Below are 24,478 nucleotides of genomic sequence, written 5' to 3'. Positions count from 1 at the left end.
TTTCAGCTTAAAAAGAAAACATAATGAAGGGGGTTTTGGTGCAAAATAAAGAAGCGAGTGTGACAGTCAAAGTGTGCAGAAGAACTGTGGCTGGTTCTGTAAGATGCTCAGTAAAACCTACAGCTCATTTCCTTATAAAACTGCACTTATTCATTTATTATGGCCTAGTGCTGTTTATAGTATTTTTTTAATGTTGAAACATTTCATTTCATTATTTTTAAGCCATTTTTGGTCTGCAGCATTTCTTTACATGTGCCAAGACTTTTACACAGCACTGTATAGAGATAAAAGTAAAAACCAGACTTGTGACAGAAAGTATAATGAGGCTGTGAAATTCTGTTTTATGAGAACATAAAAGATAGAAGAAATATGATTTTAAAAATGCCTTGCGAGTAAATGGGTGTGGCAAAATATTGTTCAGAATGTTTCAAACTCCAGCAATGCTGCTGTGCCTGATAAACACGTACCAGCACATTGCCCATGCCATGCCTATCTCCCTATCTGCAAAAAAATGTTTTGCGTATAAGTTAGGTGTGTCTAATAATTTGACAACTCAGTGTTCATCAGTTCAAACTTCCCTGTTAAAATAACTGAGTTATAAAAAAAAAGAGGGTTGTTGAAGATAAAAAGTCAACCTTCCAATCATCCAATCAAGCATGCGTTTCAGTTTCTGAGGTCCAGCTTGCATAACACAAGAAAAGAGCAAAGGATGAGTGGAAGATTGTGATAATAAATGTTTGCAGGTTTCAGAAGGTGATAACACAAGGTATTTGTGACCAAAGATCAAGTGGCTTTTTGCCGCTTTATTTGTTTGTTTGTTGTGCTTACTAATCTAAAAATGGTTGACACTAAAGTCCTGTTATTCCACAATATTCAAACCAGTGTTGTAGTCGAGTCACTAAACCTCGAGTCTGAGTCCAGTCTCAAGTCCCCAGTGTTCAAGTCCGAGTCAAGTCCAAGTCATTAAAGAAAATGTCGAGTCAAGTCAAGTCAAGTTCGAGAACAAGATTCCAACCGCGCCATTTGACGGTGGCTGTTTTAGCGCCGTTAACATTAGTTTGTTCCTGAACATGACGTATGAACAGGTGAATGTGCTTCTCTTTGTCAGGGATTGTGAAATATTCTGTCAGAGATGGCTGGGAGACGGATGTAAGTGCAGAAGGTGTGTTTATTAATACAAGTGAAGACAGGTAAACAATCCAGAACGGCAGGCAAAATCGTAAAACAGTGAAACAGGCAATAGGTCGAGCGAGGCACAAACAGGCTATCGTAGACTCGGCAGAATCAAAGATGAGAAACAGGAAATCAGGGATCAGGAACCCAAACAAGGAAATAAGGCTCGGTAATGTGTCAGCAATGCAACTCAACACTTCGCAAAGTAAGTGTGTTTTGTGTTTTCACAGTTTTTATATAGGCGTGCTGATTGCATCTTAATCCTGTGCAGGTACGAGTTGTTTACAGTGCTGTCTGGAGTGTGCCCAAGAGTCTATCTGATGCATGGGCCAAGACACACAGGTGTGACACTCTTGCACGAAATTAGTATAAAAATGAATGTAGCTATAAATATCTTGGGCGGCACGGTGGTGTAGTAGTTAGTGCTGTCGCCTCGCAGCAAGAAGGTCCGGGTTCGAGCCCCGTGGCCGGCGAAGGCCTTTCTGTGCGGAGTTTGCATGTTGTCTGTGTGGGTTTCCTCCAGGTGCTCCGGTTTCCCCCACAGTCCAAAGACATGCAGGTTAGGTTAACTGGTGACTCTAAATTGACCGTGAGTATAAATGGTTGTCTATGTGTCACCCCTGTGATGACCTGGCGACTTGTCCAGGGTGTACCCCGCCTTTCGCCTGTAGTCAGCTGGGATAGCCTCCTGCGACCCTGTAGAACAGGATAAGGCGGCTAGAGATGATGAGATGAGATAAATATATTATGCCAAATTGTTATGGCATAGTACAAAAATAAAGAAAAAATCCAAGTCCTCATTTCCAATTTACGAGTCGTAATGCAGTTAATGCACGAGTCTGAGCCCAAGTCCGAGTCATCAGTGCTCAAGTCCAAGTCGAGTCACGAGTCCTTAAAATTAGGGCACAAGTCGGACTCGAGTCGGAGTCCTGGACTCGAGTACTACAAGCCTGATTCAAACATGTTCAGGAATATGCAGGAGACGTTTTGTAGTTTTGTCTCAGCTTTCACCTTTAATTCAGTCAACTTGATTATACAGTACAATAACTATGAGGTAATTTTAAATGATATTACTTGCTGAAAAACAAAAATAAAAAAAGGTAATAAATCAGACTAGTTGTATAAAGCCTGGACTGATATATATTTAAATCCATGACGATTTAATTCACAAACAACTGGTCTTTAAAAAACAAGTAAAGTCCTGAGGAAATGATTTCCTCAATAAAAGTTTATTTTAAGGACAACAAAAAATGTCTATGTTTGGCCTTCCATCCATGTCCATTGGCTTACTTGTCAAAGAAGTGTTAAAACGAGGACATCTGTTCTTCTGGAACAAAGTGTACAGACCGGCAAAGAATTTCAGGCATTTAACAGCATTTTTAGAGCTGTGCTGCCTAACACTAATCTTTTAGACATACGAGTTTAATTTTAGTCTAATATTTGACCTAATATACTCCCTGGTTTAGATCTTCTTCAGTGACATCTTTAATAACATGTTCTTAATATGATCTGACTATCGGAGCTGGAATATTTTTCTATTTATTTAGGAAAAACAGCCTTTAAAGGAAAGGGTCAAGTTAGAAATAATTGAGGAAGAAAAGATTCTGCTATTTTTGAAGATAAATAGATTTATGAGGAATTTCTTTTGTATTTATTGGTTGTATGTTGCAATGATTCTTTCTGTCCTTGCAAAAATTGAATCTTGTCTCTTGGATTTGCCTGTTTATTGTGTTTCCCAGTATGAACCCATTTTATTTTTGCAATCAGAGAGAGAGAGAGAGAGAGAGAGAGTGCACAGGGAGTGAGCTCATCGGAGTGAAGTATGGAATTCTTCCTCTCTGTTTCTACCCTCCTTTTCCTGTGCAGCTCTTGAGCAGTGTGATAGCCAGGATGTCTTTTTTTGCTCAGGCTCCATGCTTCATTTTCAGTGCATATTCAGTTCTAAGCACAGCTCTTTCTCTATTACCATAAAGTCATGTAGTTTCTACCAGAAAATAGAGGCAGAGGCAAAAAACAAACAAACAAAAAATACTTATCAAATTCAGAATCTGTACACGGCACACAATACCATTACATTATACAGTATGACTGTGCAATTACCCATAGCCTATATTAACTGTTTTATAACTGTATTATGTATTTTAGAATACTAAATACAGTGGCACGGTGGTGTAGTGGTTAGCACTGTCGCCTCACAGCAAGAAGGTTCTGGGTTTGAGCCCAGTGGCTGACGGGGCCCTTTCTGTGCGGAGTTTGCATGTTCTCCCCGTGTCCGCGTGGGTTTCCTCCGGGTGCTCCAGTTTCCCCCACAGTCCAAAGACATGCAGGTTAGGTTAACTGGTGATTCTAAGGGCCTCTGCATGCTCTTGCGACAAGGCTTTCGGAGATAGCTTTTCGCAGACAGTTGTAATTTATCGTTGAGCGGGGAGTAATAGGCGTGCGCGATGTTATTCACCGCCACAATGCAAGGGGGCACGAAGTCGCGAAATCGCTAGGAGTAGTTGGTGGGTGTGGTTAGTGGACTGTTTATCCTCCGGTTACTTATAATGACTAGAACTGGAGTCGTATAGATATACGTACTTCATCACTTCCTCGATCAACCGCTCTTCGTGCTGCTCCATCTTCGCTCGTGTTTTTAAAAATGGCGGTAGTGAAAACAAACCAAACCGGGAAAGTAGGGAAGCGGAAGTGCGTGTACAGCGGATGTAGAGTGGACCAATCAGAGCCCTCTTGTCTGCGACGCTGTCTGCGAGGCTTCTGCGGTGGTCACAATTTTTGGGAGGTGCGCGCAGAGCGTCTGCGAAGGGGGGGGCTACGCAGACGCCATCTGCGACGCCATCTGCAAGGACTGCGTTGTCAGCATAAATTGGCCTTAAATTGAATGTGAATGGTTGTTTGTCTCTATGTGCCAGCCCTGCGATAACCTGGTGACTTGTCCAGGGTGTACCCCGCCTCTCGCCCATAGTCAGCTGGGATAAGCTCCAGTTTGTCTGCCACCCTGTAGAACAGGATAAGCGGCTACAGATAATGTGTGTGTATATATATCCAGTCACTAAAAGAGGTCATTGTTGAAGAATGGAAAAAGATTGATGTTGCAAAATGTTGCCAACTTGTTCATTCCATGCCTAGAAGACTTGGTGCTGTCATTAAAAATCATGGAGGCCATACAAAGTACTAAATGTAGTAGTTTTTGTTGTGGGGTGTACTCATTTTTGCACCACCCTAATTTGAGTAAAACTGAAAAATGTGTCTCATCTCATCTAGCTGCTTTATCCTGTTGCAGGCAAGCTGGAGCCTATCCCAGCTGACTACGGGCAAAAGGCAGGGTACACCCTGGACAAGCCGCCAGGTCATCACAGGGCTGACACATACAGTAGACACAGACTCACACCTACGGTCAAATTAGAGTCACCAGTTAACCTAACCTGCATGCCTTTGGGGGAAACCGGAGCACCCGGAGGAAACCCACACAGACAACATGCAAACTCAGCACAGAAAGGCCCTTGCTGGCCACAGGGCTCGAACCCGGACCTTCTTGCTGTGAGGCAACAGCACTAACCACTACACCACATGAAAAATGTGTAATCTAAGTTATATTATTAACCTTACTTATTCCCGTTATAAGTTAAACAAATGTTATATTAAACTTTGTCTTGTCAACATTTTGGAAATTGTTTGTGTTCATTGTTTAAAATGTTACTTTTCAAAGGGGGTGTACTCATTTACGCTGAGCACTGTATATATGCAGAATATACAGTGGGGCAAAAAAGTATTTAGTCAGTCACCAATTGTGCAAGTTCTCCCAATTAAAAAGATGAGAGAGGCCTGTAATTTTAATCACAGGTACACTTCAACTATGAGAGACAGAATGAGAAAAAAAATCCAGAAAATCACATTGTCTGATTTTTAAAGAATTTATTTGCAAATTATGGTGGAAAATAAGTATTTGGTCAATAACAAAAGTTCATCTCAATACTTTGTTATATACCCTTTGTTGGCAATGACAGAGGTCAAACGTTTTCTGTAAGTCTTCACAAGGTTTTCACACACTGTTGCTTGTATTTTGGCCCATTCCTCCATGCAGATCTCCTCTACAGCAGTGATGTTTTGGGGCTGTCGCTGGGCAACACGGACTTTCAACTCCCTCCAAAGATTTTCTATGGGGTTGAGATCTGGAGACTGGCTAGGCCACTCCAGGACCTTGAAATGCTTCTTACGAAGCCACTCCTTCGTTGCCCGGGTGGTGTGTTTGGGATCATTGTCATGCTGAAAGACCCAGCCATGTTCCATCTTCAATGCCCTTGCTGATGGAAGGAGGTTTTCACTCAAAATCTCACGATACATGGCCCCATTCATTCTTTCCTTTACACGGATCAGTCGTCGTGGTCCCTTTGCAGAAAAACAGCCCCAAAGCATGATTTTTCCACCCCCATGCTTCACAGTAGGTATGGTGTTCTTTGGATGCAACTCAGCATTCTTTCTCCTCCAAACACGACTGTGGCAGCGGGGGTGTGGTCTAGCATCGGTCTGTGACAGGAGGGCGGAGTCGGGGAAGTTAAGTGGCAGAATCACTACACCTGTTGTTAATTAATGTGTTTGTGTCTTCCCAGTGACCGCGCCCTATTTAAGGAGAGAGAGCGAGAGCAGAGGGAGCTCTCTCTCCCCAACCAGATGACTTATGTGTGTGTGTGTGTGTGTGTGTGTGTGTGTGTGTGTGTGTGTGTGTGTGTGTGTGTGTGTGCGTGCGGCTGGGAGAGTGTGGTTTTGCGACTGAAAAGTGCAAATAAAAAGAGTTTTTGGAACTCAGTTCTGTCCTGCCGTCCTTCTGTGCTCCACCCACCTACATGGTCTGCTACAGTGGTGCCGAAACCCAGGACCCGAGCACAGAAGACAACAGCCCCATGGAGTCCTCCACCTTCGCCAACCTGATCCACGCCCTCGCCACGGCCCAACAGAGCCAGCACCAGGCGCTGCTCGCCCTCCGAAAGGAGCAAGAACAACGGTTCGAGGCCCTGGTGCTGGCGCAACAGGAAGATCGTCGGGCATTCCGGCACCTCCTCGCGTTGGCGGGGTCCACTATCTCCACCGCCGCGGGCCCTTCCCCCCTCACCCTCATGAAGATGGGCCCCCAGGACGACCCCGAGGCATTCTTCACGCTCTTTGAGCAGGTAGCAGATACCTCGGGGTGGCCGGTGGAACAGCGCGCGGCGCGCCTCCTCCCCCTGCTAACGGGAGAGGTGCAGCTGGCCGCACTACAGCTCCCCGCTGACCGCCGGCTGGCCTACGTGGACCTTCGCCGGGCCGTCCTCCAGCGGGTGGGACGCACCCCGGAGCAACAACATCAGCGTTTCCGCGCTCTGCGCTTGGAGGAAGTCGGCGGGCCGTTTGCGTTTGGCCAGCAACTCCGGGACGCCTGCTGGCAGTGGTTGAGGGCCGACAGTTGCAACGCCGAGGGACTCATCGACCAGGTGGTACTGGAACAGTTCGTCGCGTGTTTACCAGCGGGAACCGCAGAGTGGGTCCAGTGCCACTGCCCGGCGTCGCTGGATCAGGCAGTCGAGCTGGCGGAGGATCATCTGGCGGCTGTCCCGGCGGCAGGACAGCAGATGGCATCTTCTCTTCTCTCCTCTTCTCTCTCTCTCTCTCCCCCTCCTCCTGTGTCCCGTCCTCTCCCCGTTCCCCCACCGCGGAGGCGGGGGCTGGCACCACCCCAGCCGGCCCTCCACACCCGCGGTGCCCTCCCGTTTCTCCCTTCTGTGTCTGTCTCTCCCCCACCTCAGGTGAGTGAGCCCCAGATCACCGGTGCAGAGGGAAAGCCCGGGCCGGTTTGCTGGCGCTGCGGGGAGCCGGGCCACCTTCAGCAGCAGTGCACGGCGATGGAGGTGGGCGCGGTGGTTCGGATCCCCGACGCGCCAGAGGCCGCCCTCGATCGGGCCGGAGTGTATCGCATACCGGTGAGTATCCAAGGGGCTACATATCAGGCGTTGGTGGATTCTGGTTGTAATCAGACCTCAATTCGCCAAAGCCTGGTTCAAGACGAGGCATTGGGGGGAGCACAAGGGGTGAAGGTGTTGTGTGTGCACAGGGATGTTCACCGCTACCCTTTGGTGTCGGTCCACATTATTTTCAGAGGGGAAAAATTTATAGTGAAGGCGGTGGTTAATTCTCACCTTACCTACTCTTTAATTTTGGGGACTGATTGGCCGGGATTTCGGGGTTTAATGACACGCCTAGTAAAGAGTAGGTCCTGCCATTTGACAGGGGGAGGTCCCGGTGTCGCTTTGGTGGGAGCAGCTGTCACAGAGCCGTCTACGTCATCTCCGCGTCAGAGTGAGGAGCCGCCGGCTCCTCCTCTCTCTATTGGGGAATCCCTCGCGGATTTCCCATTAGAGCAGTCACGAGACAAGACTCTGCGGCATGCGTTTGACCAAGTGAGAGTAATCGATGGTCAAATGCTCCCGCCAAACGCCACCCCGTCCTTCCCTTACTTCGCGATTATGAAGGATAGATTATACCGAGTGACGCAGGACACTCAAACTAAAGAGCGAGTCACGCAGCTTTTAATTCCGAAGAGCCGCCGGGAATTGGTATTCCAGGCGGCTCACTTTAATCCCATGGCTGGACACTTGGGGCAGGATAAAACACTAGCCCGAATAATGGCCCGATTCTATTGGCCGGGGATTCACGGCAATGTCCGTAGGTGGTGTACGGCGTGCCGTGAATGCCAGTTAGTAAATCCAGTGGCCATTCCAAAAGTGCCTTTGCGCCCTCTATCGTTAATCGAGACCCCGTTCAAAAGAATTGGGATGGATCTCGTCGGGCCATTAGATCGGTCAGCACGAGGGTACCGCTTTATATTAGTTCTGGTGGACTATGCAATGCAATACCCGGAAGCCGTGCCTCTTCGCAATATCTCAGCACGCAGTACTGTGGAGGCGGTCTTCTGCGTCATCTCCCGAGTTGGAATCCCGAAAGAGATTCTGACTGATCAAGGCACCTCGTTTATGTCACAAACACTGAACGAACTGTATGGGTTATTAGGTATTAAGCCGATCCGCACCAGCGTGTATCACCCACAAATGGACGGTTTAGTGGAACGGTTTAATCGCACCCTTAAAAACACAATTAAAAAATTTGTAAGTGAGGACGCGCGTAACTGGGATAAATGGCTTGAACCCTTGCTCTTTGCAGTGCGAGAGGTCCCCCAAGCCTCCACGGGGTTCTCCCTGTTTGAATTATCATATGGGCGTAAGCCGCACAGCATTTTAGATGTGCTGCGAGAAAATTGGGAGGAGGGACCTTCACCAAGCAAAAATGAAATTCAATACGTTATTGACCTGCGCGCAAAACTCCACACACTCACACACCTAACCCAGGAGAATTTGTGGCAGGCCCAAGAACGGCAAACCCGCCTGTACGACAAGGGTACGCGCCTTAGAGAGTTTGCACCGGGAGAGAAAGTACTCGTACTGTTGCCCACATCGAGCTCTAAATTAGTTGCCAAGTGGCAAGGACCCTTTGAGGTCACACGGCAAGTTGGGGACGTCGACTATGAGGTGAAGCGAACGGACAGGGGTGGGGCGCTACAGATTTACCACCTCAACCTACTCAAACTCTGGAACGAGGAGGTCCCCGTGGCATTGGTGGTTCCGGAGAAGGCGGAGCTGGGGCCGGAGGTTCAAAAAGGAACATTAGCATCACGTCCCTCTCCAGTCCCCTGTGGAGACCACCTCTCCCCAACCCAACTCGCGGAGGTTGCCCAGTTGCAGACCGAGTTTTCGGACGTGTTCTCGCCCCTGCCCGGCCGCACTAACCTCATAGAGCACCACATTGAGACGCCCCCGGGGGTGGTAGTGCGTAGCCGCCCTTACAGGTTACCCGAACACAAGAAAAAGGTGGTTCGGGAAGAACTCGAGGCCATGCTCGAAATGGGCATCGTCGAGGAATCCCACAGTGACTGGAGCAGCCCGGTAGTCTTGGTACCCAAGGCTGACGGGTCGGTCCGGTTCTGTGTGGACTATAGAAAAGTCAACGCGGTGTCTAAATTCGATGCGTACCCAATGCCTCGTATTGATGAGTTGCTCGATCGGCTAGGCACGGCTCGTTTTTACTCGACACTAGATTTAACAAAGGGTTATTGGCAAATCCCCTTGACTCCATTATCCTGTGAAAAAGCGGCCTTTTCCACACCGTTCGGCTTACACCAATTCGTCACACTTCCTTTTGGGCTGTTTGGGGCACCCGCTATGTTTCAGCGGCTGATGGACAGGGTCCTCCACCCCCACGCCACCTATGCGGCCGCATACTTAGATGATATCATTATTTATAGTAATGACTGGCCGCGGCACCTACAACACCTGAGGGCCGTCCTTAGGTCGCTGAGGCGGGCGGGTCTCATGGCCAACCCGAAGAAGTGTGCGATTGGGCGGGTGGAAGTACGGTATCTGGGCTTCCACTTGGGCAACGGGCAGGTGCGTCCCCAAATTAACAAGACTGCAGCGATTGCGGCCTGCCTGAGGCCCAAGACCAAAAAGGGGGTGAGACAGTTCCTGGGGCTGGCTGGCTATTATCGTAGGTTTATACCTAATTATTCGGACGTCACCAGCCCGCTGACTGATCTGACTAAAAAGGGGGCACCAGATCCGGTCCAGTGGACGGAGCAATGCCAGCGGGCTTTTTCTAAGGTTAACGCTGCACTGTGTGGGAGGCCACTTTTACACTCCCCTGACTTTTCTCTCCCCTTTATGTTGCAGACGGATGCGTCGGACAGAGGGCTGGGGGCCGTTTTGTCCCAGCAAGTGGAGGGGGAGGATCGCCCCATCTTGTACATTAGTCGCAAGCTGTTGGTGCGTGAGGGGCGCTACAGTACCATCGAGAAGGAGTGCCTGGCGATCAAGTGGGTAGTCCTCGCCCTCCGGTACTACCTGCTGGGATGCCCTTTCACCCTCTGTTCGGACCACGCGCCCCTCCAATGGCTCCACCGCATGAAGGATGCCAATGCGCGGATCACCCGTTGGTATCTGGCACTCCAACCCTTTAACTTCAAGGTGATCCACAGGCCGGGGGCGCAGATGGTCATGGCGGACTTCCTCTCCCGTCAAGGGGGGGGGAGTCAGCTGCGGGCCGGACGGCTGCCCGGCCTGAGTCGGGCGGTGGGGGTATGTGGCAGCGGGGGCGTGGTCTAGCATCGGTCTGTGACAGGAGGGCGGAGTCGGGGAAGTTAAGTGGCAGAATCACTACACCTGTTGTTAATTAATGTGTTTGTGTCTTCCCAGTGACCGCGCCCTATCTAAGGAGAGAGAGCGAGAGCAGAGGGAGCTCTCTCTCCCCAACCAGATGACTTATGTGTGTGTGTGTGTGTGTGTATATGCGTGTGGCTGGGAGAGTGTGGTTTTGCGACTGAAAAGTGCAAATAAAAAGAGTTTTTGGAACTCAGTTCTGTCCTGCTGTCCTTCTGTGCTCCACCCACCTACATGGACTGCTACAATGACAAGTTGAGTTTTTACCAAAAAGTTCTATTTTGGTTTCATCTGACCATATGACATTCTCCCAATCCTCTTCTGGATCATCCAAATGCTCTCTAGCAAACTTCAGACAGGCCTGGACATGTACTGGCTTAAGCAGGGGGAAACGTCTGGCACTGCAGGATTTGAGTCCCTGGCAGCGTAGTGTTACTGATGGTAGCCTTTGTTACTTTGGTCCCAGCTCTCTGCAGGTCATTCACTAGGTCCCCCCGTGTGGTTCTGGGATTTTTGCTCACCGTTCTTGTGATCATTTTGACCCCACGGGGTGAGATCTTGCATGGAGCCCCAGATCGAGGGAGATTATCAGTGGTCTTGTATGTCTTCCATTTTCTAATAATTGCTCCCACAGTTGATTTCTTCACACCAAGCTGCTTACCTATTGCAGATTCAGTCTTCCCAGCCTGGTGCAGGTCTACAATTTTGTTTCTGGTGTCCTTTGACAGCTCTTTGGTCTTGGCCATAGTGGAGTTTGGAGTGTGACTGTTTGAGGTTGTGGACAGGTGTCTTTTATACTGATAACGAGTTCAAACAGGTGCCATTAATACAGGTAATGAGTGGAGGACAGAAGAGCCTCTTAAAGAAGAAGTTACAGGTCTGTGAGAGCCAGAAATCTTGCTTGTTTGTAGGTGACCAAATACTTGTTTTACTGAGGAATTTACCAATTAATTCATTAAAAATCCTACAATGTGATTTCCTGGATTCTTTCCCCCCATTCTGTCTCTCATAGTTGAAGTGTACCTATGATGAAAATTACAGGCCGCTCTCATCTTTTTAAGTGGGAGAACTTGCACAATTGTTGGCTGACTAAATACTTTTTTGCCCCACTGTATCTATGCTGTGTATATATATATATATATATATATATATATATATATATATATATATATATATATATATATATATATATATATACTAGTGCATCTCAAAAAATTAGAATACCATGAAAAAGTTCCTTTTTTCATAATTTAATTCAAAAAGGTAAACTTTCATATATTCTATATTCATTACATGTAAAGTGAAATATTTAAAGCCTTTTCTTTTTTAATTTTGATGATTATGGCTTGTAGCTCATGAAAATCAGAAATCCAGTATCTCAAATTATTAGAATATTCCCCAAGATCAATTTAAAAAAGGATTTACAATACAGAAATGTCCAACTTCTGAAAAGTATATTCATTTCTACACTCAACACTTGGTTGGGGCTCCTTTACCATGCATTACTGTATCAATGCGGTGTGGCATGGAGGTGATCAGTCTGTGGCACTGCTGAGGTGCTATTGAAGCCCAGGTTGCTTTGATAGTGGCCTTCAGCGTATCTGTATTTTTGGGTCGGGTGTTTCTCATCTTCCTCTTGACAATACCCCATAGATTCTCTATGGGGTTCAGGTCAGGCAAGTTGGCTGGCCAATCAAACACAGTAATATCATGGTCAGCAAACCATTTGGTAGTAGTTTTGGCACTGTGGGTAGGTGCTAAGTCCTGCTGGGAAAGGAAATCAGCATCTCCAAAAAGCTCGTCAGCAGATGGAAGCATGAAGTGCTCTAAAATCTCCTGGTAGATGGCTGTGTTGACTTTGGACTTGATAAAATACAGTGGACCAACACCAGCAGATGACATGGCACCCCAAATCATCACAGACTGTGGAAACTTCACACTGGGCTTCAAACACCTTGGATTCTGTGCCTCTCCACTCTTCCTCCAGACTCTAGAACCGTGATTTCCAAATTAAATGCAAAATGTACTTTCATCTGAAAAGAGGACTTTGGACCACTGAGCAACAGTCCATTTCTTTCTCTCCTTAGCCCAGATAAGACACTTCTGACATTTGTTTCTGGCTCAGGAGTAGCTTGATATTAGGAATGCGAAAGTTGTATCCCCTTTCTTGAAGATGTCTGTTTGTGATGGGTCTTGATACGCTGACACCAGCCTCAGTCCACTCCTTGTGAAGCTCTCCCAAGTTCTTGAATCAACTTTTCTTGACAATCCTCTCAAGACTGCAGCCATCCCTATTGCTTGTGCACCTTTTCCAGCCACCCTTTTCAGCAATGACCTTTTGTGGCTTACCCTCCTTGTGGAGGGCATCAGTGATCATTTTCTGGACAACAGTCAAGTCAGCAGTCTTCCCCATGATTGTGGTTGTGTGTACTGAACTAGACCGAGAGATACACTGTGTTCATACTGTTTTACTCAAACTCGAAATGAAATATTCTAATATTTTGAGATGGGTTTCTTAATGTTTTTGTACTGTATGCCATACTGATTAAAATTAAAATAGAAAAATGCTTGAAACATTTTAGTTTATGTGTAATGAGTCTATAATAGATAACATTTTCACTTTCTTAAATAACTGATGGAAAATATTGAACTTTTTCACAATATTCTAATTTTTTGAGATGCACTAGTATATATATATATATATATATATATATATATATATATATATATATATATATATATATATATATATATACACTACCGTTCAAAAGTTTGGGGTCACCCAGACAATTTTGTGTTTTCCATGAAAAGTCACACTTTTATTTACCACCATAAGTTGTAAAATGAATAGAAAATATAGTCGAGACATTTTTCTGGCCATTTTGAGCATTTAATCGACCCCACAAATGTGATGCTCCAGAAACTCAATCTGCTCAAAGGAAGGTCAGTTTTATAGCTTCTCTAAAGAGCTAAACTGTTTTCAGCTGTGCTAACATGATTGTACAAGGGTTTTCTAATCCTCCATTAGCCTTCTGAGGCAATGAGCAAACACATTGTACCATTAGAACACTGGAGTGAGAGTTGCTGGAAATGGGCCTCTATACACCTATGGAGATATTGCACCAAAAACCAGACATTTGCAGCTAGAATAGTCATTTACCACATTAGCAATGTATAGAGTGGATTTCTGATTAGTTTAAAGTGATCTTCATTGAAAAGAACAGTGCTTTTCTTTCAAAAATAAGGACATTTCAAAGTGACCCCAAACTTTGAACGGTAGTGTATATTAAATAAATAAATCATGATTATAAAATAAATTCATTGAAAGAGGTGTAAAGTACTTTTATATAACAATAAATTGCTTAACAATTGTAATAATTATAATTGTTAATTAATACAAATTTAATAATAAAAAAATACTTTAAAAAGAACTTTTTTCACAATATTCTAATTTTTTTGAGATGCACTACCCCTAGTCTAGTCTAATGTCTCATTTAAAAGATTTTATAAGATCCCTGAGAGCTGTGAAATACAGAATATTAAGTGGGAAAACAGCTGGCCTGGGCTCCGTCCGTGTCCTACTGTACTACACAGGGCTCTAAAGCGAGTGCGCCACATATTATAACCTTCATCCCCTCTGGTCCGGCCTCTTCTGGTGCACACTCTTTAGTGCGCTAGTCTGCGGTTTGGGACGCGAGCCTCGCATTTTCCATTCGGCTCGATCGCAGAGCTCTCCCTAATAAAACCCGCGTCACTTCCTCGCCCATCCCAACCAGGAGGGGAAAAAAGAAAAAGAAATATCCGACTAGAGCAGCGCCAAGAAATTAGCTCCGAGGGAAAAACAAGAAACTCGGACTTAAGGGTTTATCCAGGGTGTCCGGAGTCGGAGTGTGATCAGGATCCGGCAGTGACTGAGCTCCAGATTTGTGTAAGTCAGTGTTTTTCTTTCGCTCCTGTTTAAATCTCATTTGTAACTCCAGAAAACTCCTGAGGGCGCAGCCACTTTTCCTGTCCTCCTCCTTTCTTTCTCTCTTTCGCACTAACTTTCCAGCTGTTGCCTAAAATACTGCAGTTTCCTCGTGTTTTTTTCTCTCGGGACGGATGAGGGTTTTATTCTGAGCTGGAGAGAGAGAGAGAGAGAGAGAGCACTGCTGGAGGGAACTGTGCTCACATTCCTCACACACACAGTTTACTAATCAATTGCAGATTAACTTGATACTTTGTTCAAAACTTTTTTTTTTTACTGTATCCGGGTTTTAGACTAATCTGGAACCTCTGACAGTTCTCCATAGAGTTTATAAGTGTGTTTCTGTCTTGGAAATGGTGTTCAAGTGAATGTTGAGGTAAAGCGGTGGAGCTGCTCCCCTCTCTCTCTCTCTCTCTCTCTCTCTCTCTCTCTCTCCAGCTGTTGCTGCTGGTGTCGAGCCGTCAGCCAGGTAACAAAAATGGCGTTTTCAGCTCACAACTTAATTAAAAAATGTCCAACACTCCATAAGAAAGTAATTAAAGGTAATTTTTCTCTAATGGTTAGAGAAGCCGCTTTGGGACCAAAAGGCTGTTGGTTCGATTCCCTAGACTAGCTTGGCTTAAGGTACTACAGAACGTGGGGAAGCCATGGCCTAATGGTTAGAGAAACCACTTTGGGACCAAAAGGTTGATGGTTCGATTCCCCATACTAGCTTGGCTTAAGGTACTACAGAACGTGGGGAAGCCATGGCCTAATGGTTAAAGAAACCACTTTGGGACCAAAAGGTTGATGGTTCGATTCCCCATACTAGCTTGGCTTAAGGTACTACAGAACATGGGGAAGCCTTAACCTAATGGTTAAAGAAACCACTTTGGGACCAAAAGGTTGATGGTTCGATTCCCTAGACTAGCTTGGCTTAAGGTACTACAGAACGTGTGGAAGCCTTAACCTAATGGTTAGAGAAACTGCTTTGGGATCAAAAGGTTGCTGGTTTGATTCCCTAGACTAGCTTGGCTTAAGGTACTACAGAACGTGGGGAAGCCTTAACCTAATGGTTAGAGAAACTGCTTTGGGATCAAAAGGTTGCTGGTTTGATTCCCTAGACTAGCTTGGCTTAAGGTACTACAGAACGTGGGGAAGCCTTAACCTAATGGTTAGAGAAACTGCTTTGGGATCAAAAGGTTGCTGGTTTGATTCCCTAGACTAGCTTGGCTTAAGGTACTACAGAACGTGGGGAAGCCATGGCCTAATGGTTAAAGAAACCACTTTGGGACTAAAAGGTTGTTGGTTCGATTCCCTAGACTAGCTTGGCTTAAGGTACTACAGAACGTGGGGAAGCCATGGCCTAATGGTTAGAGAAACCACTTTGGGACCAAAAGGTTGATGGTTTGATTCCCTAGACTAGCTTGGCTTAAGGTACTACAGAACATGGGGAAGCCTTAACCTAATGGTTAGAGAAACTGCTTTGGGATCAAAAGGTTGATGGTTCGATTCCCTATACTAGCTTGGTTTAAGGTACTACAGAACGTGGGGAAGCCATGGCCTAATGGTTAAAGAAACCACTTTGGGACCAAAAGGTTGATGGTTCGATTCCCTAGACTAGCTTGGCTTAAGGTACTACAGAACGTGGGGAAGCCTTAACCTAATGGTTAGAGAAACTGCTTTGGGATCAAAAGGTTGCTGGTTTGATTCCCTAGACTAGCTTGGCTTAAGGTACTACAGAACGTGGGGAAGCCATGGCCTAATGGTTAAAGAAACCACTTTGGGACCAAAAGGTTGTTGGTTCGATTCCCTAGACTAGCTTGGCTTAAGGTACTACAGAACGTGGGGAAGCCATGGCCTAATGGTTAGAGAAACCACTTTGGGACCAAAAGGTTGATGGTTTGATTCCCTAGACTAGCTTGGCTTAAGGTACTACAGAACATGGGGAAGCCTTAACCTAATGGTTAGAGAAACTGCTTTGGGATCAAAAGGTTGATGGTTCGATTCCCTATACTAGCTTGGTTTAAGGTACTACAGAACGTGGGGAAGCCATGGCCTAATGGTTAAAGAAACCACTTTGGGACCAAAAGGTTGATGGTTCGATTCCCTAGACTAGCTTGGCTTAAGGTACTACAGAACGTGGGGAAGCCTTAACCTAATGGTTAGAGAAACTGCTTTGGGATCAAAAGGTTGTTGGTTTGATTCCCTAGACTAGCTTGGCTTAACGTACTACAGAACGTGGGGAAGCCATGGCCTAATTGTTAGAGAAACCACTTTGGGACTAAAAGGCTGTTGGTTTGATTCCCTAGACTAGCTTCGCTTAAGGTACTACAGAACGTGGGGAAGCCTTAACCTAATGGTTAGAGAAACCGCTTTGGGACCAAAAGGCTGTTGGTTTGATTCCCTAGACTAGCTTCGCTTAAGGTACTACAGAACGTGGGGAAGCCATGGCCTAATGGTTAGAGAAACTGCTTTGTTGGTTCCCTAGACTATATTGGCTTAAGTGCCCTTGAGCAAGGCACCGAAGAGTGGTGGCGTACCTTGTGTCTGATTAGCCACAATAATGTGGCTTATGATGTGGATAATGTGATTATCAGTTTGGGCATTGAACCCAACTGAACAGAATGATACAGTAGCCTGTATCATTATCCCAGAAATGCTTTCAAATAGGAAGGAAGGTAGTTTGATCTTATTAGCATGTTTCACCTCCGAGAGTCTAAAGTTCAGTGTTTCACTGTTCCATGTGAAAACACATTACTGCCACTTTCACTGGACCCTGTTTAGAAAGCTAAAGGTTGTATAAGAAGCAAGCTGAGCTACAAGTCAGACTGTAAAAGTGTCCTGGTTTTTAACTTGTTTTCGTTTTTATTTGCATTCTGCTTTTCCTAAAAAGTAAGGTACTTGCTCCATTCTGCCCATCTCACCTGAATGGGCCAGGTACCTGTCCTTCCTTACAAGCCATTATTAAACATACTGTGAGATTTTGTTTTGTTTGTTTTTCCTTTTCAAATTATTTAAGGGCAATATCAAAACAAACCAACAGATTTGACCTCGGATTAACTGCTTCCATTCAAGACTAAACTGTGATGGGTTTCCCAAAAGACTCTTAACGCTAAGAGCGTCTTAACTAGGAGCAAGAGGGAGAGTGTTCGTTCATCTTTGCACGATCATCTTTGTGCTGCGATGCTTTTGGGAAACTCGGGCCAGCCAGACAGACAGACAGCCAGACAGACAGCCAGATAGATAACTCACTCTACATCTTTACCTAAATTTAGGTTCCTGGTACTGATAAGCGTCCATGTTATCTCACCTTACACCAGTATAATACTGTACGGTACCACTCCTAGTATCTTCTGGGGCGCTTTCGAAAATCATGCGGAATACAGGATGTCCCAAAAGTGTTTATACATTTCTGGAGGAAATTAACACTTTAGTGTATATTTATTATCGAAATTGTTCTCATGGCTACATCATTTAAACAAACATCATTTACAGGAACGCATTTGAAGCGCAGTTACATGCATAACACCAGATGTGTGAACATGTGTTCATCCCGAGTGGGAGAGACAACTCTGTGTGTGTTTACAAAGAAATAATGGTGATCATGTCGAGGATGGTAGATGCTTTGTTAAATAAAGTTACGTTTTGCTTTTTAAGGTGTTTAATTTCCCCTATCTATGGAGACTTCTGGGATATCCTGGAGTTATAACATCTGTAAACTGTATAAAAATAGTTTTGTTATACTAAAAAGCATTACTTGGATTGTTACAATAAAATAAGAACTGTATAACTACTTTGCCTACATTTAACCGAACAGATTCCTAATGGTCCTGATAACTACAGTTCATTCGACTAGCTCCATTAATACTGTAGAGTTTTTCACAAAATCTGTTGTGTGTGTGTGCACGCGTGCGCACGCATGCCTGCCTTGCTGAAGCCCCAGGGGCAGAATCCAAAACTATGTTTTTGCATTTCACGTGTCTCACAAGTCTGAGCATGGCCTCGGCATCACCTTCCAGTCAGCTCTTTCTCACCCTTGCTGTGTGTGTGTGTGTGTGTGTGTGTGTGTGTGTGTGTGTGTGTGTGTGTGTGTGTGTGTTAAACTTGTCTGCCTTGCATCATCCTGTCTAGATTTAAATGTCTTATCCGTATTCACAGTCTAAAACTGGGAAATTGAAATTGTTGTTGCCCAACAACAACAAAATGCGAACAAGACAAACCTAGTGTTTAAAAAGGCAACAGAAGAGCAGTAACATGAATTAAGGTGTTGGAGAGTTTATATATTTAAAAAACAAAACACAGAACTGACTTCATTATTCAGCTCATTGCCAAAGCAATCGTGAGATCCAACAGATACTTTATTATAAGAAAAAGGATGATATGCTGTGATTTGGAATGCTGGCATAAACAAAAACTAATTAACTACCATCGCTATTTGCCTTTGTGTGCAAGACCCTCTTTAAGAGGCATCGCAGATGACAGCAGGCAAAGATCGCAACTAGTAACTTGAGAATGACTGTCTAACTTGTGTTTTATTTTTATCTTTAAGGTCAGTTCTGCTTTGCTGAGGTGGAGCTGAGTTCTAGATTAAGTTCTGTAATGTAACTGGATGTGATATTCACTCTTGAACTTTATTTCACAGTTCCAATGCCGCTCCACAAGTCGGGCCGGGCTCACCGCCTGGATCCCACCATGATCTCCGCCCCACTCGGCGACTTTCGCCACACCATGCATATTGGCCGTGGTGGAGACGCCTTCGGAGACACCTCCTTCTTGTCTAGTCATGGCCCCACCAACACAGAATCTTTGAAGCCCACCACCTCTCCTGTGGAAGCCACCATGGACTCCACAGAAATGAGGCTAAATCATGAAGCTGAGCGCAAACCCCCTGACGAACCATGTACAGAACTTCAACACTCTGAGTCGGTCTCATCCTTCGATCTGGACCTAGACCTGGGGCCATCCATTTTAGGAGATGTGCTGGGAGTGATGGATGGACTGGGTTTGGGTAACAAGATGACCGTGGGAACCGAAGGTGAAGAAGAAGTGTTTATCTCTGGTAAGAGCAGTGCAGACGGTGGGATATCACCCAACGGTGCAACCAGTGACCTGAACGAGAAGAGGATGGACAGTATGAGCAGAGGGGAGGAGCATCTAAACGATGTCAACGGTATCAGATCTAAAGGTCTTCGGCCCAAAGTGCGATTTAGCGACAAAAAGGAGGAGATCGTCGGTCGGCAGTATGTAGCTGGCGAATTAGAGTTGGAATGCGAGAAGGAAACGAGTACAAGTCCAATGGGAGGAATGGAGGTGAGGGATGAAGGAATGGATCATAAAGGAGTGGCGAAACCAGAGCTGACGAATCACGTGCCAGACATCAGTCCCAGTCCTTCTTCTTCAGTGAGCTCAGAATATGAAGGCATCTCCGCACTGGACAGGAGGAGAGAAGAGGACCATCTCTTGGAGTCGGATTCAGATGAAGAGGGTGTTGCAGGAGAGCAGGGCTATACGTTTGAGGATGAGTCGGATGATGAGATTGGCCTTTAGGAGTGAGTCTAATGATGGGTATGTAAAGACCAAGCACGGAAAAGAATGCACAAAATGCTTTTCTGAATCGCATAAAAGGGAGAAAATACCAAAGTGAAAACAACTCTATGAAACGACGAAACTGGAGGAACTGGACTTATTAGTTAATAGAAAAATGTTACGCGCATAAATAAATAGAGGCTGAAAAATGTATAAAAAAAAAAAGTTCAAAGCTCTAAGATACACATTAGTTTTATCATGAAAAGCAATCAAGGGATAGAAGTGTTGTATTATAAAGAAATGACATTTTCTATTAGTACTATTAGTCCCACTAAAGCCTTAAACAATGGAATATATTTAATATTATAAAACGGGCCTGATAAACAATTATTATAGGTTTAATATTGTTGCTATCGTATGTTGTTCAACTGGGAGCTCTTAACTTTCAGAACATTACCTGGGAAATGTTAAATTGTAGACATGCAGTCTATTTTACTTTATTTTACTTTACTCATCTCAATACAGGAGTCAGAAGCTGAGTCAAATACCAGTATTCCACAAAAGTTGGTTCAAAATTTTATCCTTTAGTTTTTTAGTCTTTTTTTTTAAAGAAATGCCATATTTTTTTAACATCCTATAGGCCAAAAGTAAAGCGTGAAGTTTTCATATACATTTTAATTTTCACAAATTTATTCTAATTAATGTTTTGTTAGTTCTGTTCTGAAAGCACATGAATGAATCGTGGTATGTACGTAGAACATTATCAGCAAGTATGTTGTTCCGAAGGTCAAAACATGTTGGTTGATGTCGATTTAATATACATAATGGTCTTTTTTAAAAAAAAAAAGCCAGCACCGGGCTTAGCTGAGCTGTGTGTGTGAGCTGTGGAGATTTTACTGGAGACTTCTGGCTGTTCCTGTGGGAGTGACGAACACAATGGCTGGAAAAAACAGTGGGTGGACGTCATGCTTATAGATCGCAGGTGCTCAGTTTACTGCAACTGACCCAGTATGATGTAGTACTTTATTGCTATTGCTCTTCTACACTTTAGGGAGTTTGGTGTAATCGGGGACACAGCCTGGTATCTGCGGTTTAGTTTAAGGTACACGGAGAGAAACCTAATATCCTGATCGGGAACGTGCTGAAAGAACATTGAAAATACAACAGTTGGAAAAGCTACTTTAAAAATGCTGTTCACTAATTTAACTTTTACAATGACTTTATGGTTATCTGGAGATTTTATCAGCATTACATTGAGAATGCTGTCTGGCATCATTGTGTCTCATCACTACTAGTTGTCTGTGCATGTGACGCTCAACCACATCTTTGCTAAAGGGGTGTTCACATGACACGTATTTGCATCAATGCTGCACCGATGTATTTTGTTGCGATATATCTTACACCGGTGTAAATTTTGTGGAGCATTCACACGTCACAAACCTGCTTACTAGAAAGAAGCGTTAGCACCGGTGCAGCCCCACTTGCGGTCACACGGCAGTTTTTGCGACCGTGCTATACGATAGTAATAATGCGGAAATGAAATATGCACATGCGTGAAAATGTACTTCCTTTTCCCGGTTGTCATGGCATCACCAAGCGCCGGGAAAACAACGTGGATGAAGACACCAGTGTTGCCAGATACTGCTGACGTTTTCCAGCCCAAAATATGTTCAAATCCGCCAAAATGCACTTAAAACCGCCCAATCTGGCAACACTGGAAGACACGCAGTTCTGTTGTTGTTGATATTCGCCATTTTGGAAGCGCAAAATACCAGGATGCAAATTATGCAATGCCCGTATGTAATCAGCTCTCCTCACGCGTAGTGAGTCTACCCCGTAGCGTTCAGACGTCCCATTTTATATCGGTGCTGCCCCGCAAACTAGCATTTACTCCGGAGTAAATTTCTTAAACCTCCTCCCGAGCAGGGTTAGATTTGCACTGGTTTAAGCAGCTTTCAGGGGCTACACCGGTATAACTTTGTACCGTGTGAACGCTCTGCCAGGGCAGCCCCGGTGCTACACCGGAGTAAAAGGTGCCGTGTGAACACCCCTTAACATAAATGGAAATGTTGCGACGATTGTTTAAGGTGTTTAAGGTGATAGTGATATTGTGTGCAGTAAATATTGCTATGTATTGTTTTTCTGATTATCAGCACATGCCTAGTTGTGTACAGCAGAGGATGAAATGGTGTGCTTATACCACTTTTAAATAACCATGTAGCTACTTTAGTTATTTCAATCCTATCTATGTACTTTAATAGCCAGTCATTGGAGTTTACATGTCTCCTAGACTACGTTCAGACTGCACCCTGAAACAACCCATATCCGATTTTTTTGCCCATATGCGACCTGTATCCGATTTGTTATTGACAATCTGAACGACACAGATCCAATTTTTTTCACATGCGACCCAGGCCGCTTGGATATGTGGTCCTAATTCCGATGCATATCCATTATTTTCACATGCGACTGCAGTCTGACCAGACAGGTCGCATTCATGCGACCTACACGTCATCAACAAGAGACAAACGTCACTGTTCTGCGTTGGCTAATCCCGCCTCTTTGGTGGAAACTTGAAGAGTTTTTTTTTTTTTACGTGTTACATAGATGTGCTTATTACGTGTCAATTTGCGCATGCGGGACACTTTTGGGTCGTTTTCCGTTCATGTTGGAGATCGCATACAAGTCTCATATAATTGGTAATGTGAACGGCCTAACAAAAAAAATCAGATTCACAACAAATCGGATATGGGTCGTTTCAGGTTGCAGTCTGAACGTAGTGCTAGAGACAGTTTTCCTGTGTTTTCCCACTAAAATAAACATAAGAGCCAAATCAAGATAGCTGGAGAACTGCCTACTGGTTGAAACTGGATTTATTGGGAGGTAATTATGGACGAGTTTCTTGGATTACTGCTTGGTTTCACAACAATAATTGTTTTAAGTAACAAACTGCATGACTTTGTAAATTGTGTTTTTAGCAACAATGTCTTAAACATCTCCTTTTATAAAATAAGCATCTATTCACTTGTAAATAACTTGATATAATGATTAAACACCTGACAATTTGTTCTCGGGGTTTTTTTTTTTTTTTCTTCTCAAAACCTTACACACATGAATCACTTTTCAAGCAAACGTTATCTCTGCTTTATACATCATCCACTATTGCATAGTTGAGCAAAATCAGCTTGGAAAGGAGTGAACATGTCTGTGTGTCTTTAAAAATCCTGATCCAGGTTTTAAAGCTACTACAGTCATTAAAACCACTTTCTCATTTTATTTATTATTATATTTAGCTTTTGCACAGCCTTTAGATGCCACACTGTGATCTTTTAGCAGACTCAAGTAGGCCTCTCTGTTGAAACTGTAAAAGCAGATGGTGTAAGAGACATTAGGAAAATCTGATCACATCACAGCTACGTTTGAAAAGACGTGCTTTGAGCAGAAAGCTGCATCGCTACCCTTGAATACAGTCGTACAGTTGAAATCCCAAAAAATGTTTTAGAATTGTAGCTTAGTTACGCTGCTAGGTACTCCCAACGTTCCAGCCTATAAATATTTGGGCCGCTGTCATTTTAAAGAAAGGTACCAAAACAGAAGCCATTATGTCTGATTTTTTTCACTTCAGTGCGTTTGGAGGAATGTAACGAGCAGTCCAGAGGTGAAAATAAAGCCCAAACTGGTGCAATTAGTTCAGATTGGGATGCTGTCTTAAAGGACTAAGCCATCAAATACGTATCTCTCAAACGAGAATGTACAAATTGGTTCTTTTTTTCTATAACTTAATTTCACTTTTATTAGCAACCGTCTATTAACCGGTAAGTCACTCTACATGGTGCTGTTTAAACACCTGCCAGATTTTTCAGCTGAAGTTTCATTTAATTCTTTTACCTCAGATTCATTATTTAAAAGCAAGCAAAGCCTGCTTATAACATCAACTGTGAACGGCCAAACAGGAAGCAGCTCCATTTTTGTTGAGCTAATGACTGTCGGTTAGGTCAGTAGCCTCTCTCTGATGATGATGATGATGATGGTGATGTAGTAGAGCAGCCAAATACACACCGTGTACCGCAGTTGTAGTTAAACTGTTTGTCAGACCAGTTCTGCTTGTAAAAGCTCTTGAAGTACCTGCATGTATGTGTACACCATGGAACACTGCACTTCATATATGTGATGCTATTGGTTTCGATATTATCTTTGACATTGAGATATGCAATAATAAATATATTTCTTTACTTCCTATTACTGCCTTTTCTTTTCGTTTTTCCTTGTTTCTCAGTTACGCTAGTAACCCAAGTGTGAATTCACCCAAACTGTATTGAGTAACATCAAGCACAGTCCAATGATCATGTAATAAAACAAGCAAAAGTAAAAGAATATCTTTCGCTATGCTTTTGAAGCCCCTCCCCCCAAAAAAAATCACGCACAAAGCAGGGCTCTACACTAACTTTTTTTTTTTCTCTCTCTTTTCAGGAGCACACGTGCTCCTAAGTTAAAAATTTTAGGAGCACAGGGAAAAAAATGGGGGCACAAGCACAAGTAGGTTTTCATTTAAAGGTTTATTGCAGTGCAAACCTTACACACCAACACATAA

The 24,478-nt window shown here is 44.2% G+C and overlaps 1 protein-coding gene across 2 annotated transcripts; it reads left to right on the top strand.

Moving 5' to 3' along the window:
- The first annotated feature begins 1,117 nt into the window (after positions 1–1,117).
- On the top strand, positions 1,118–24,126 carry cdc42ep5 (CDC42 effector protein (Rho GTPase binding) 5). 2 transcript variants are annotated; one of them, XM_060921696.1, is made up of 2 exons: positions 1,118–1,378; positions 19,004–24,126. In XM_060921696.1, exons 1-2 carry the CDS (start codon positions 1,291–1,293, stop codon positions 19,906–19,908), a joined length of 993 nt encoding a protein of 330 aa, XP_060777679.1. In that variant the 5' UTR covers positions 1,118–1,290; the 3' UTR covers positions 19,909–24,126. The 2 variants fall into 2 exon arrangements, with proteins under 2 accessions (XP_060777679.1, XP_060777680.1); XM_060921697.1 differs by lacking the exon at positions 1,118–1,378 and adding an exon at positions 14,140–14,340.
- The last annotated feature ends 352 nt before the right edge of the window (positions 24,127–24,478 follow it).

The sequence above is a fragment of the Neoarius graeffei genome, chromosome 5, assembly GCF_027579695.1.
Source record: "Neoarius graeffei isolate fNeoGra1 chromosome 5, fNeoGra1.pri, whole genome shotgun sequence".
Taxonomy (NCBI): domain Eukaryota; kingdom Metazoa; phylum Chordata; class Actinopteri; order Siluriformes; family Ariidae; genus Neoarius; species Neoarius graeffei.
The sequence above is the reverse complement of the archived record's forward strand: the minus strand, read 5'-3'. Positions and strand labels throughout refer to the sequence as shown.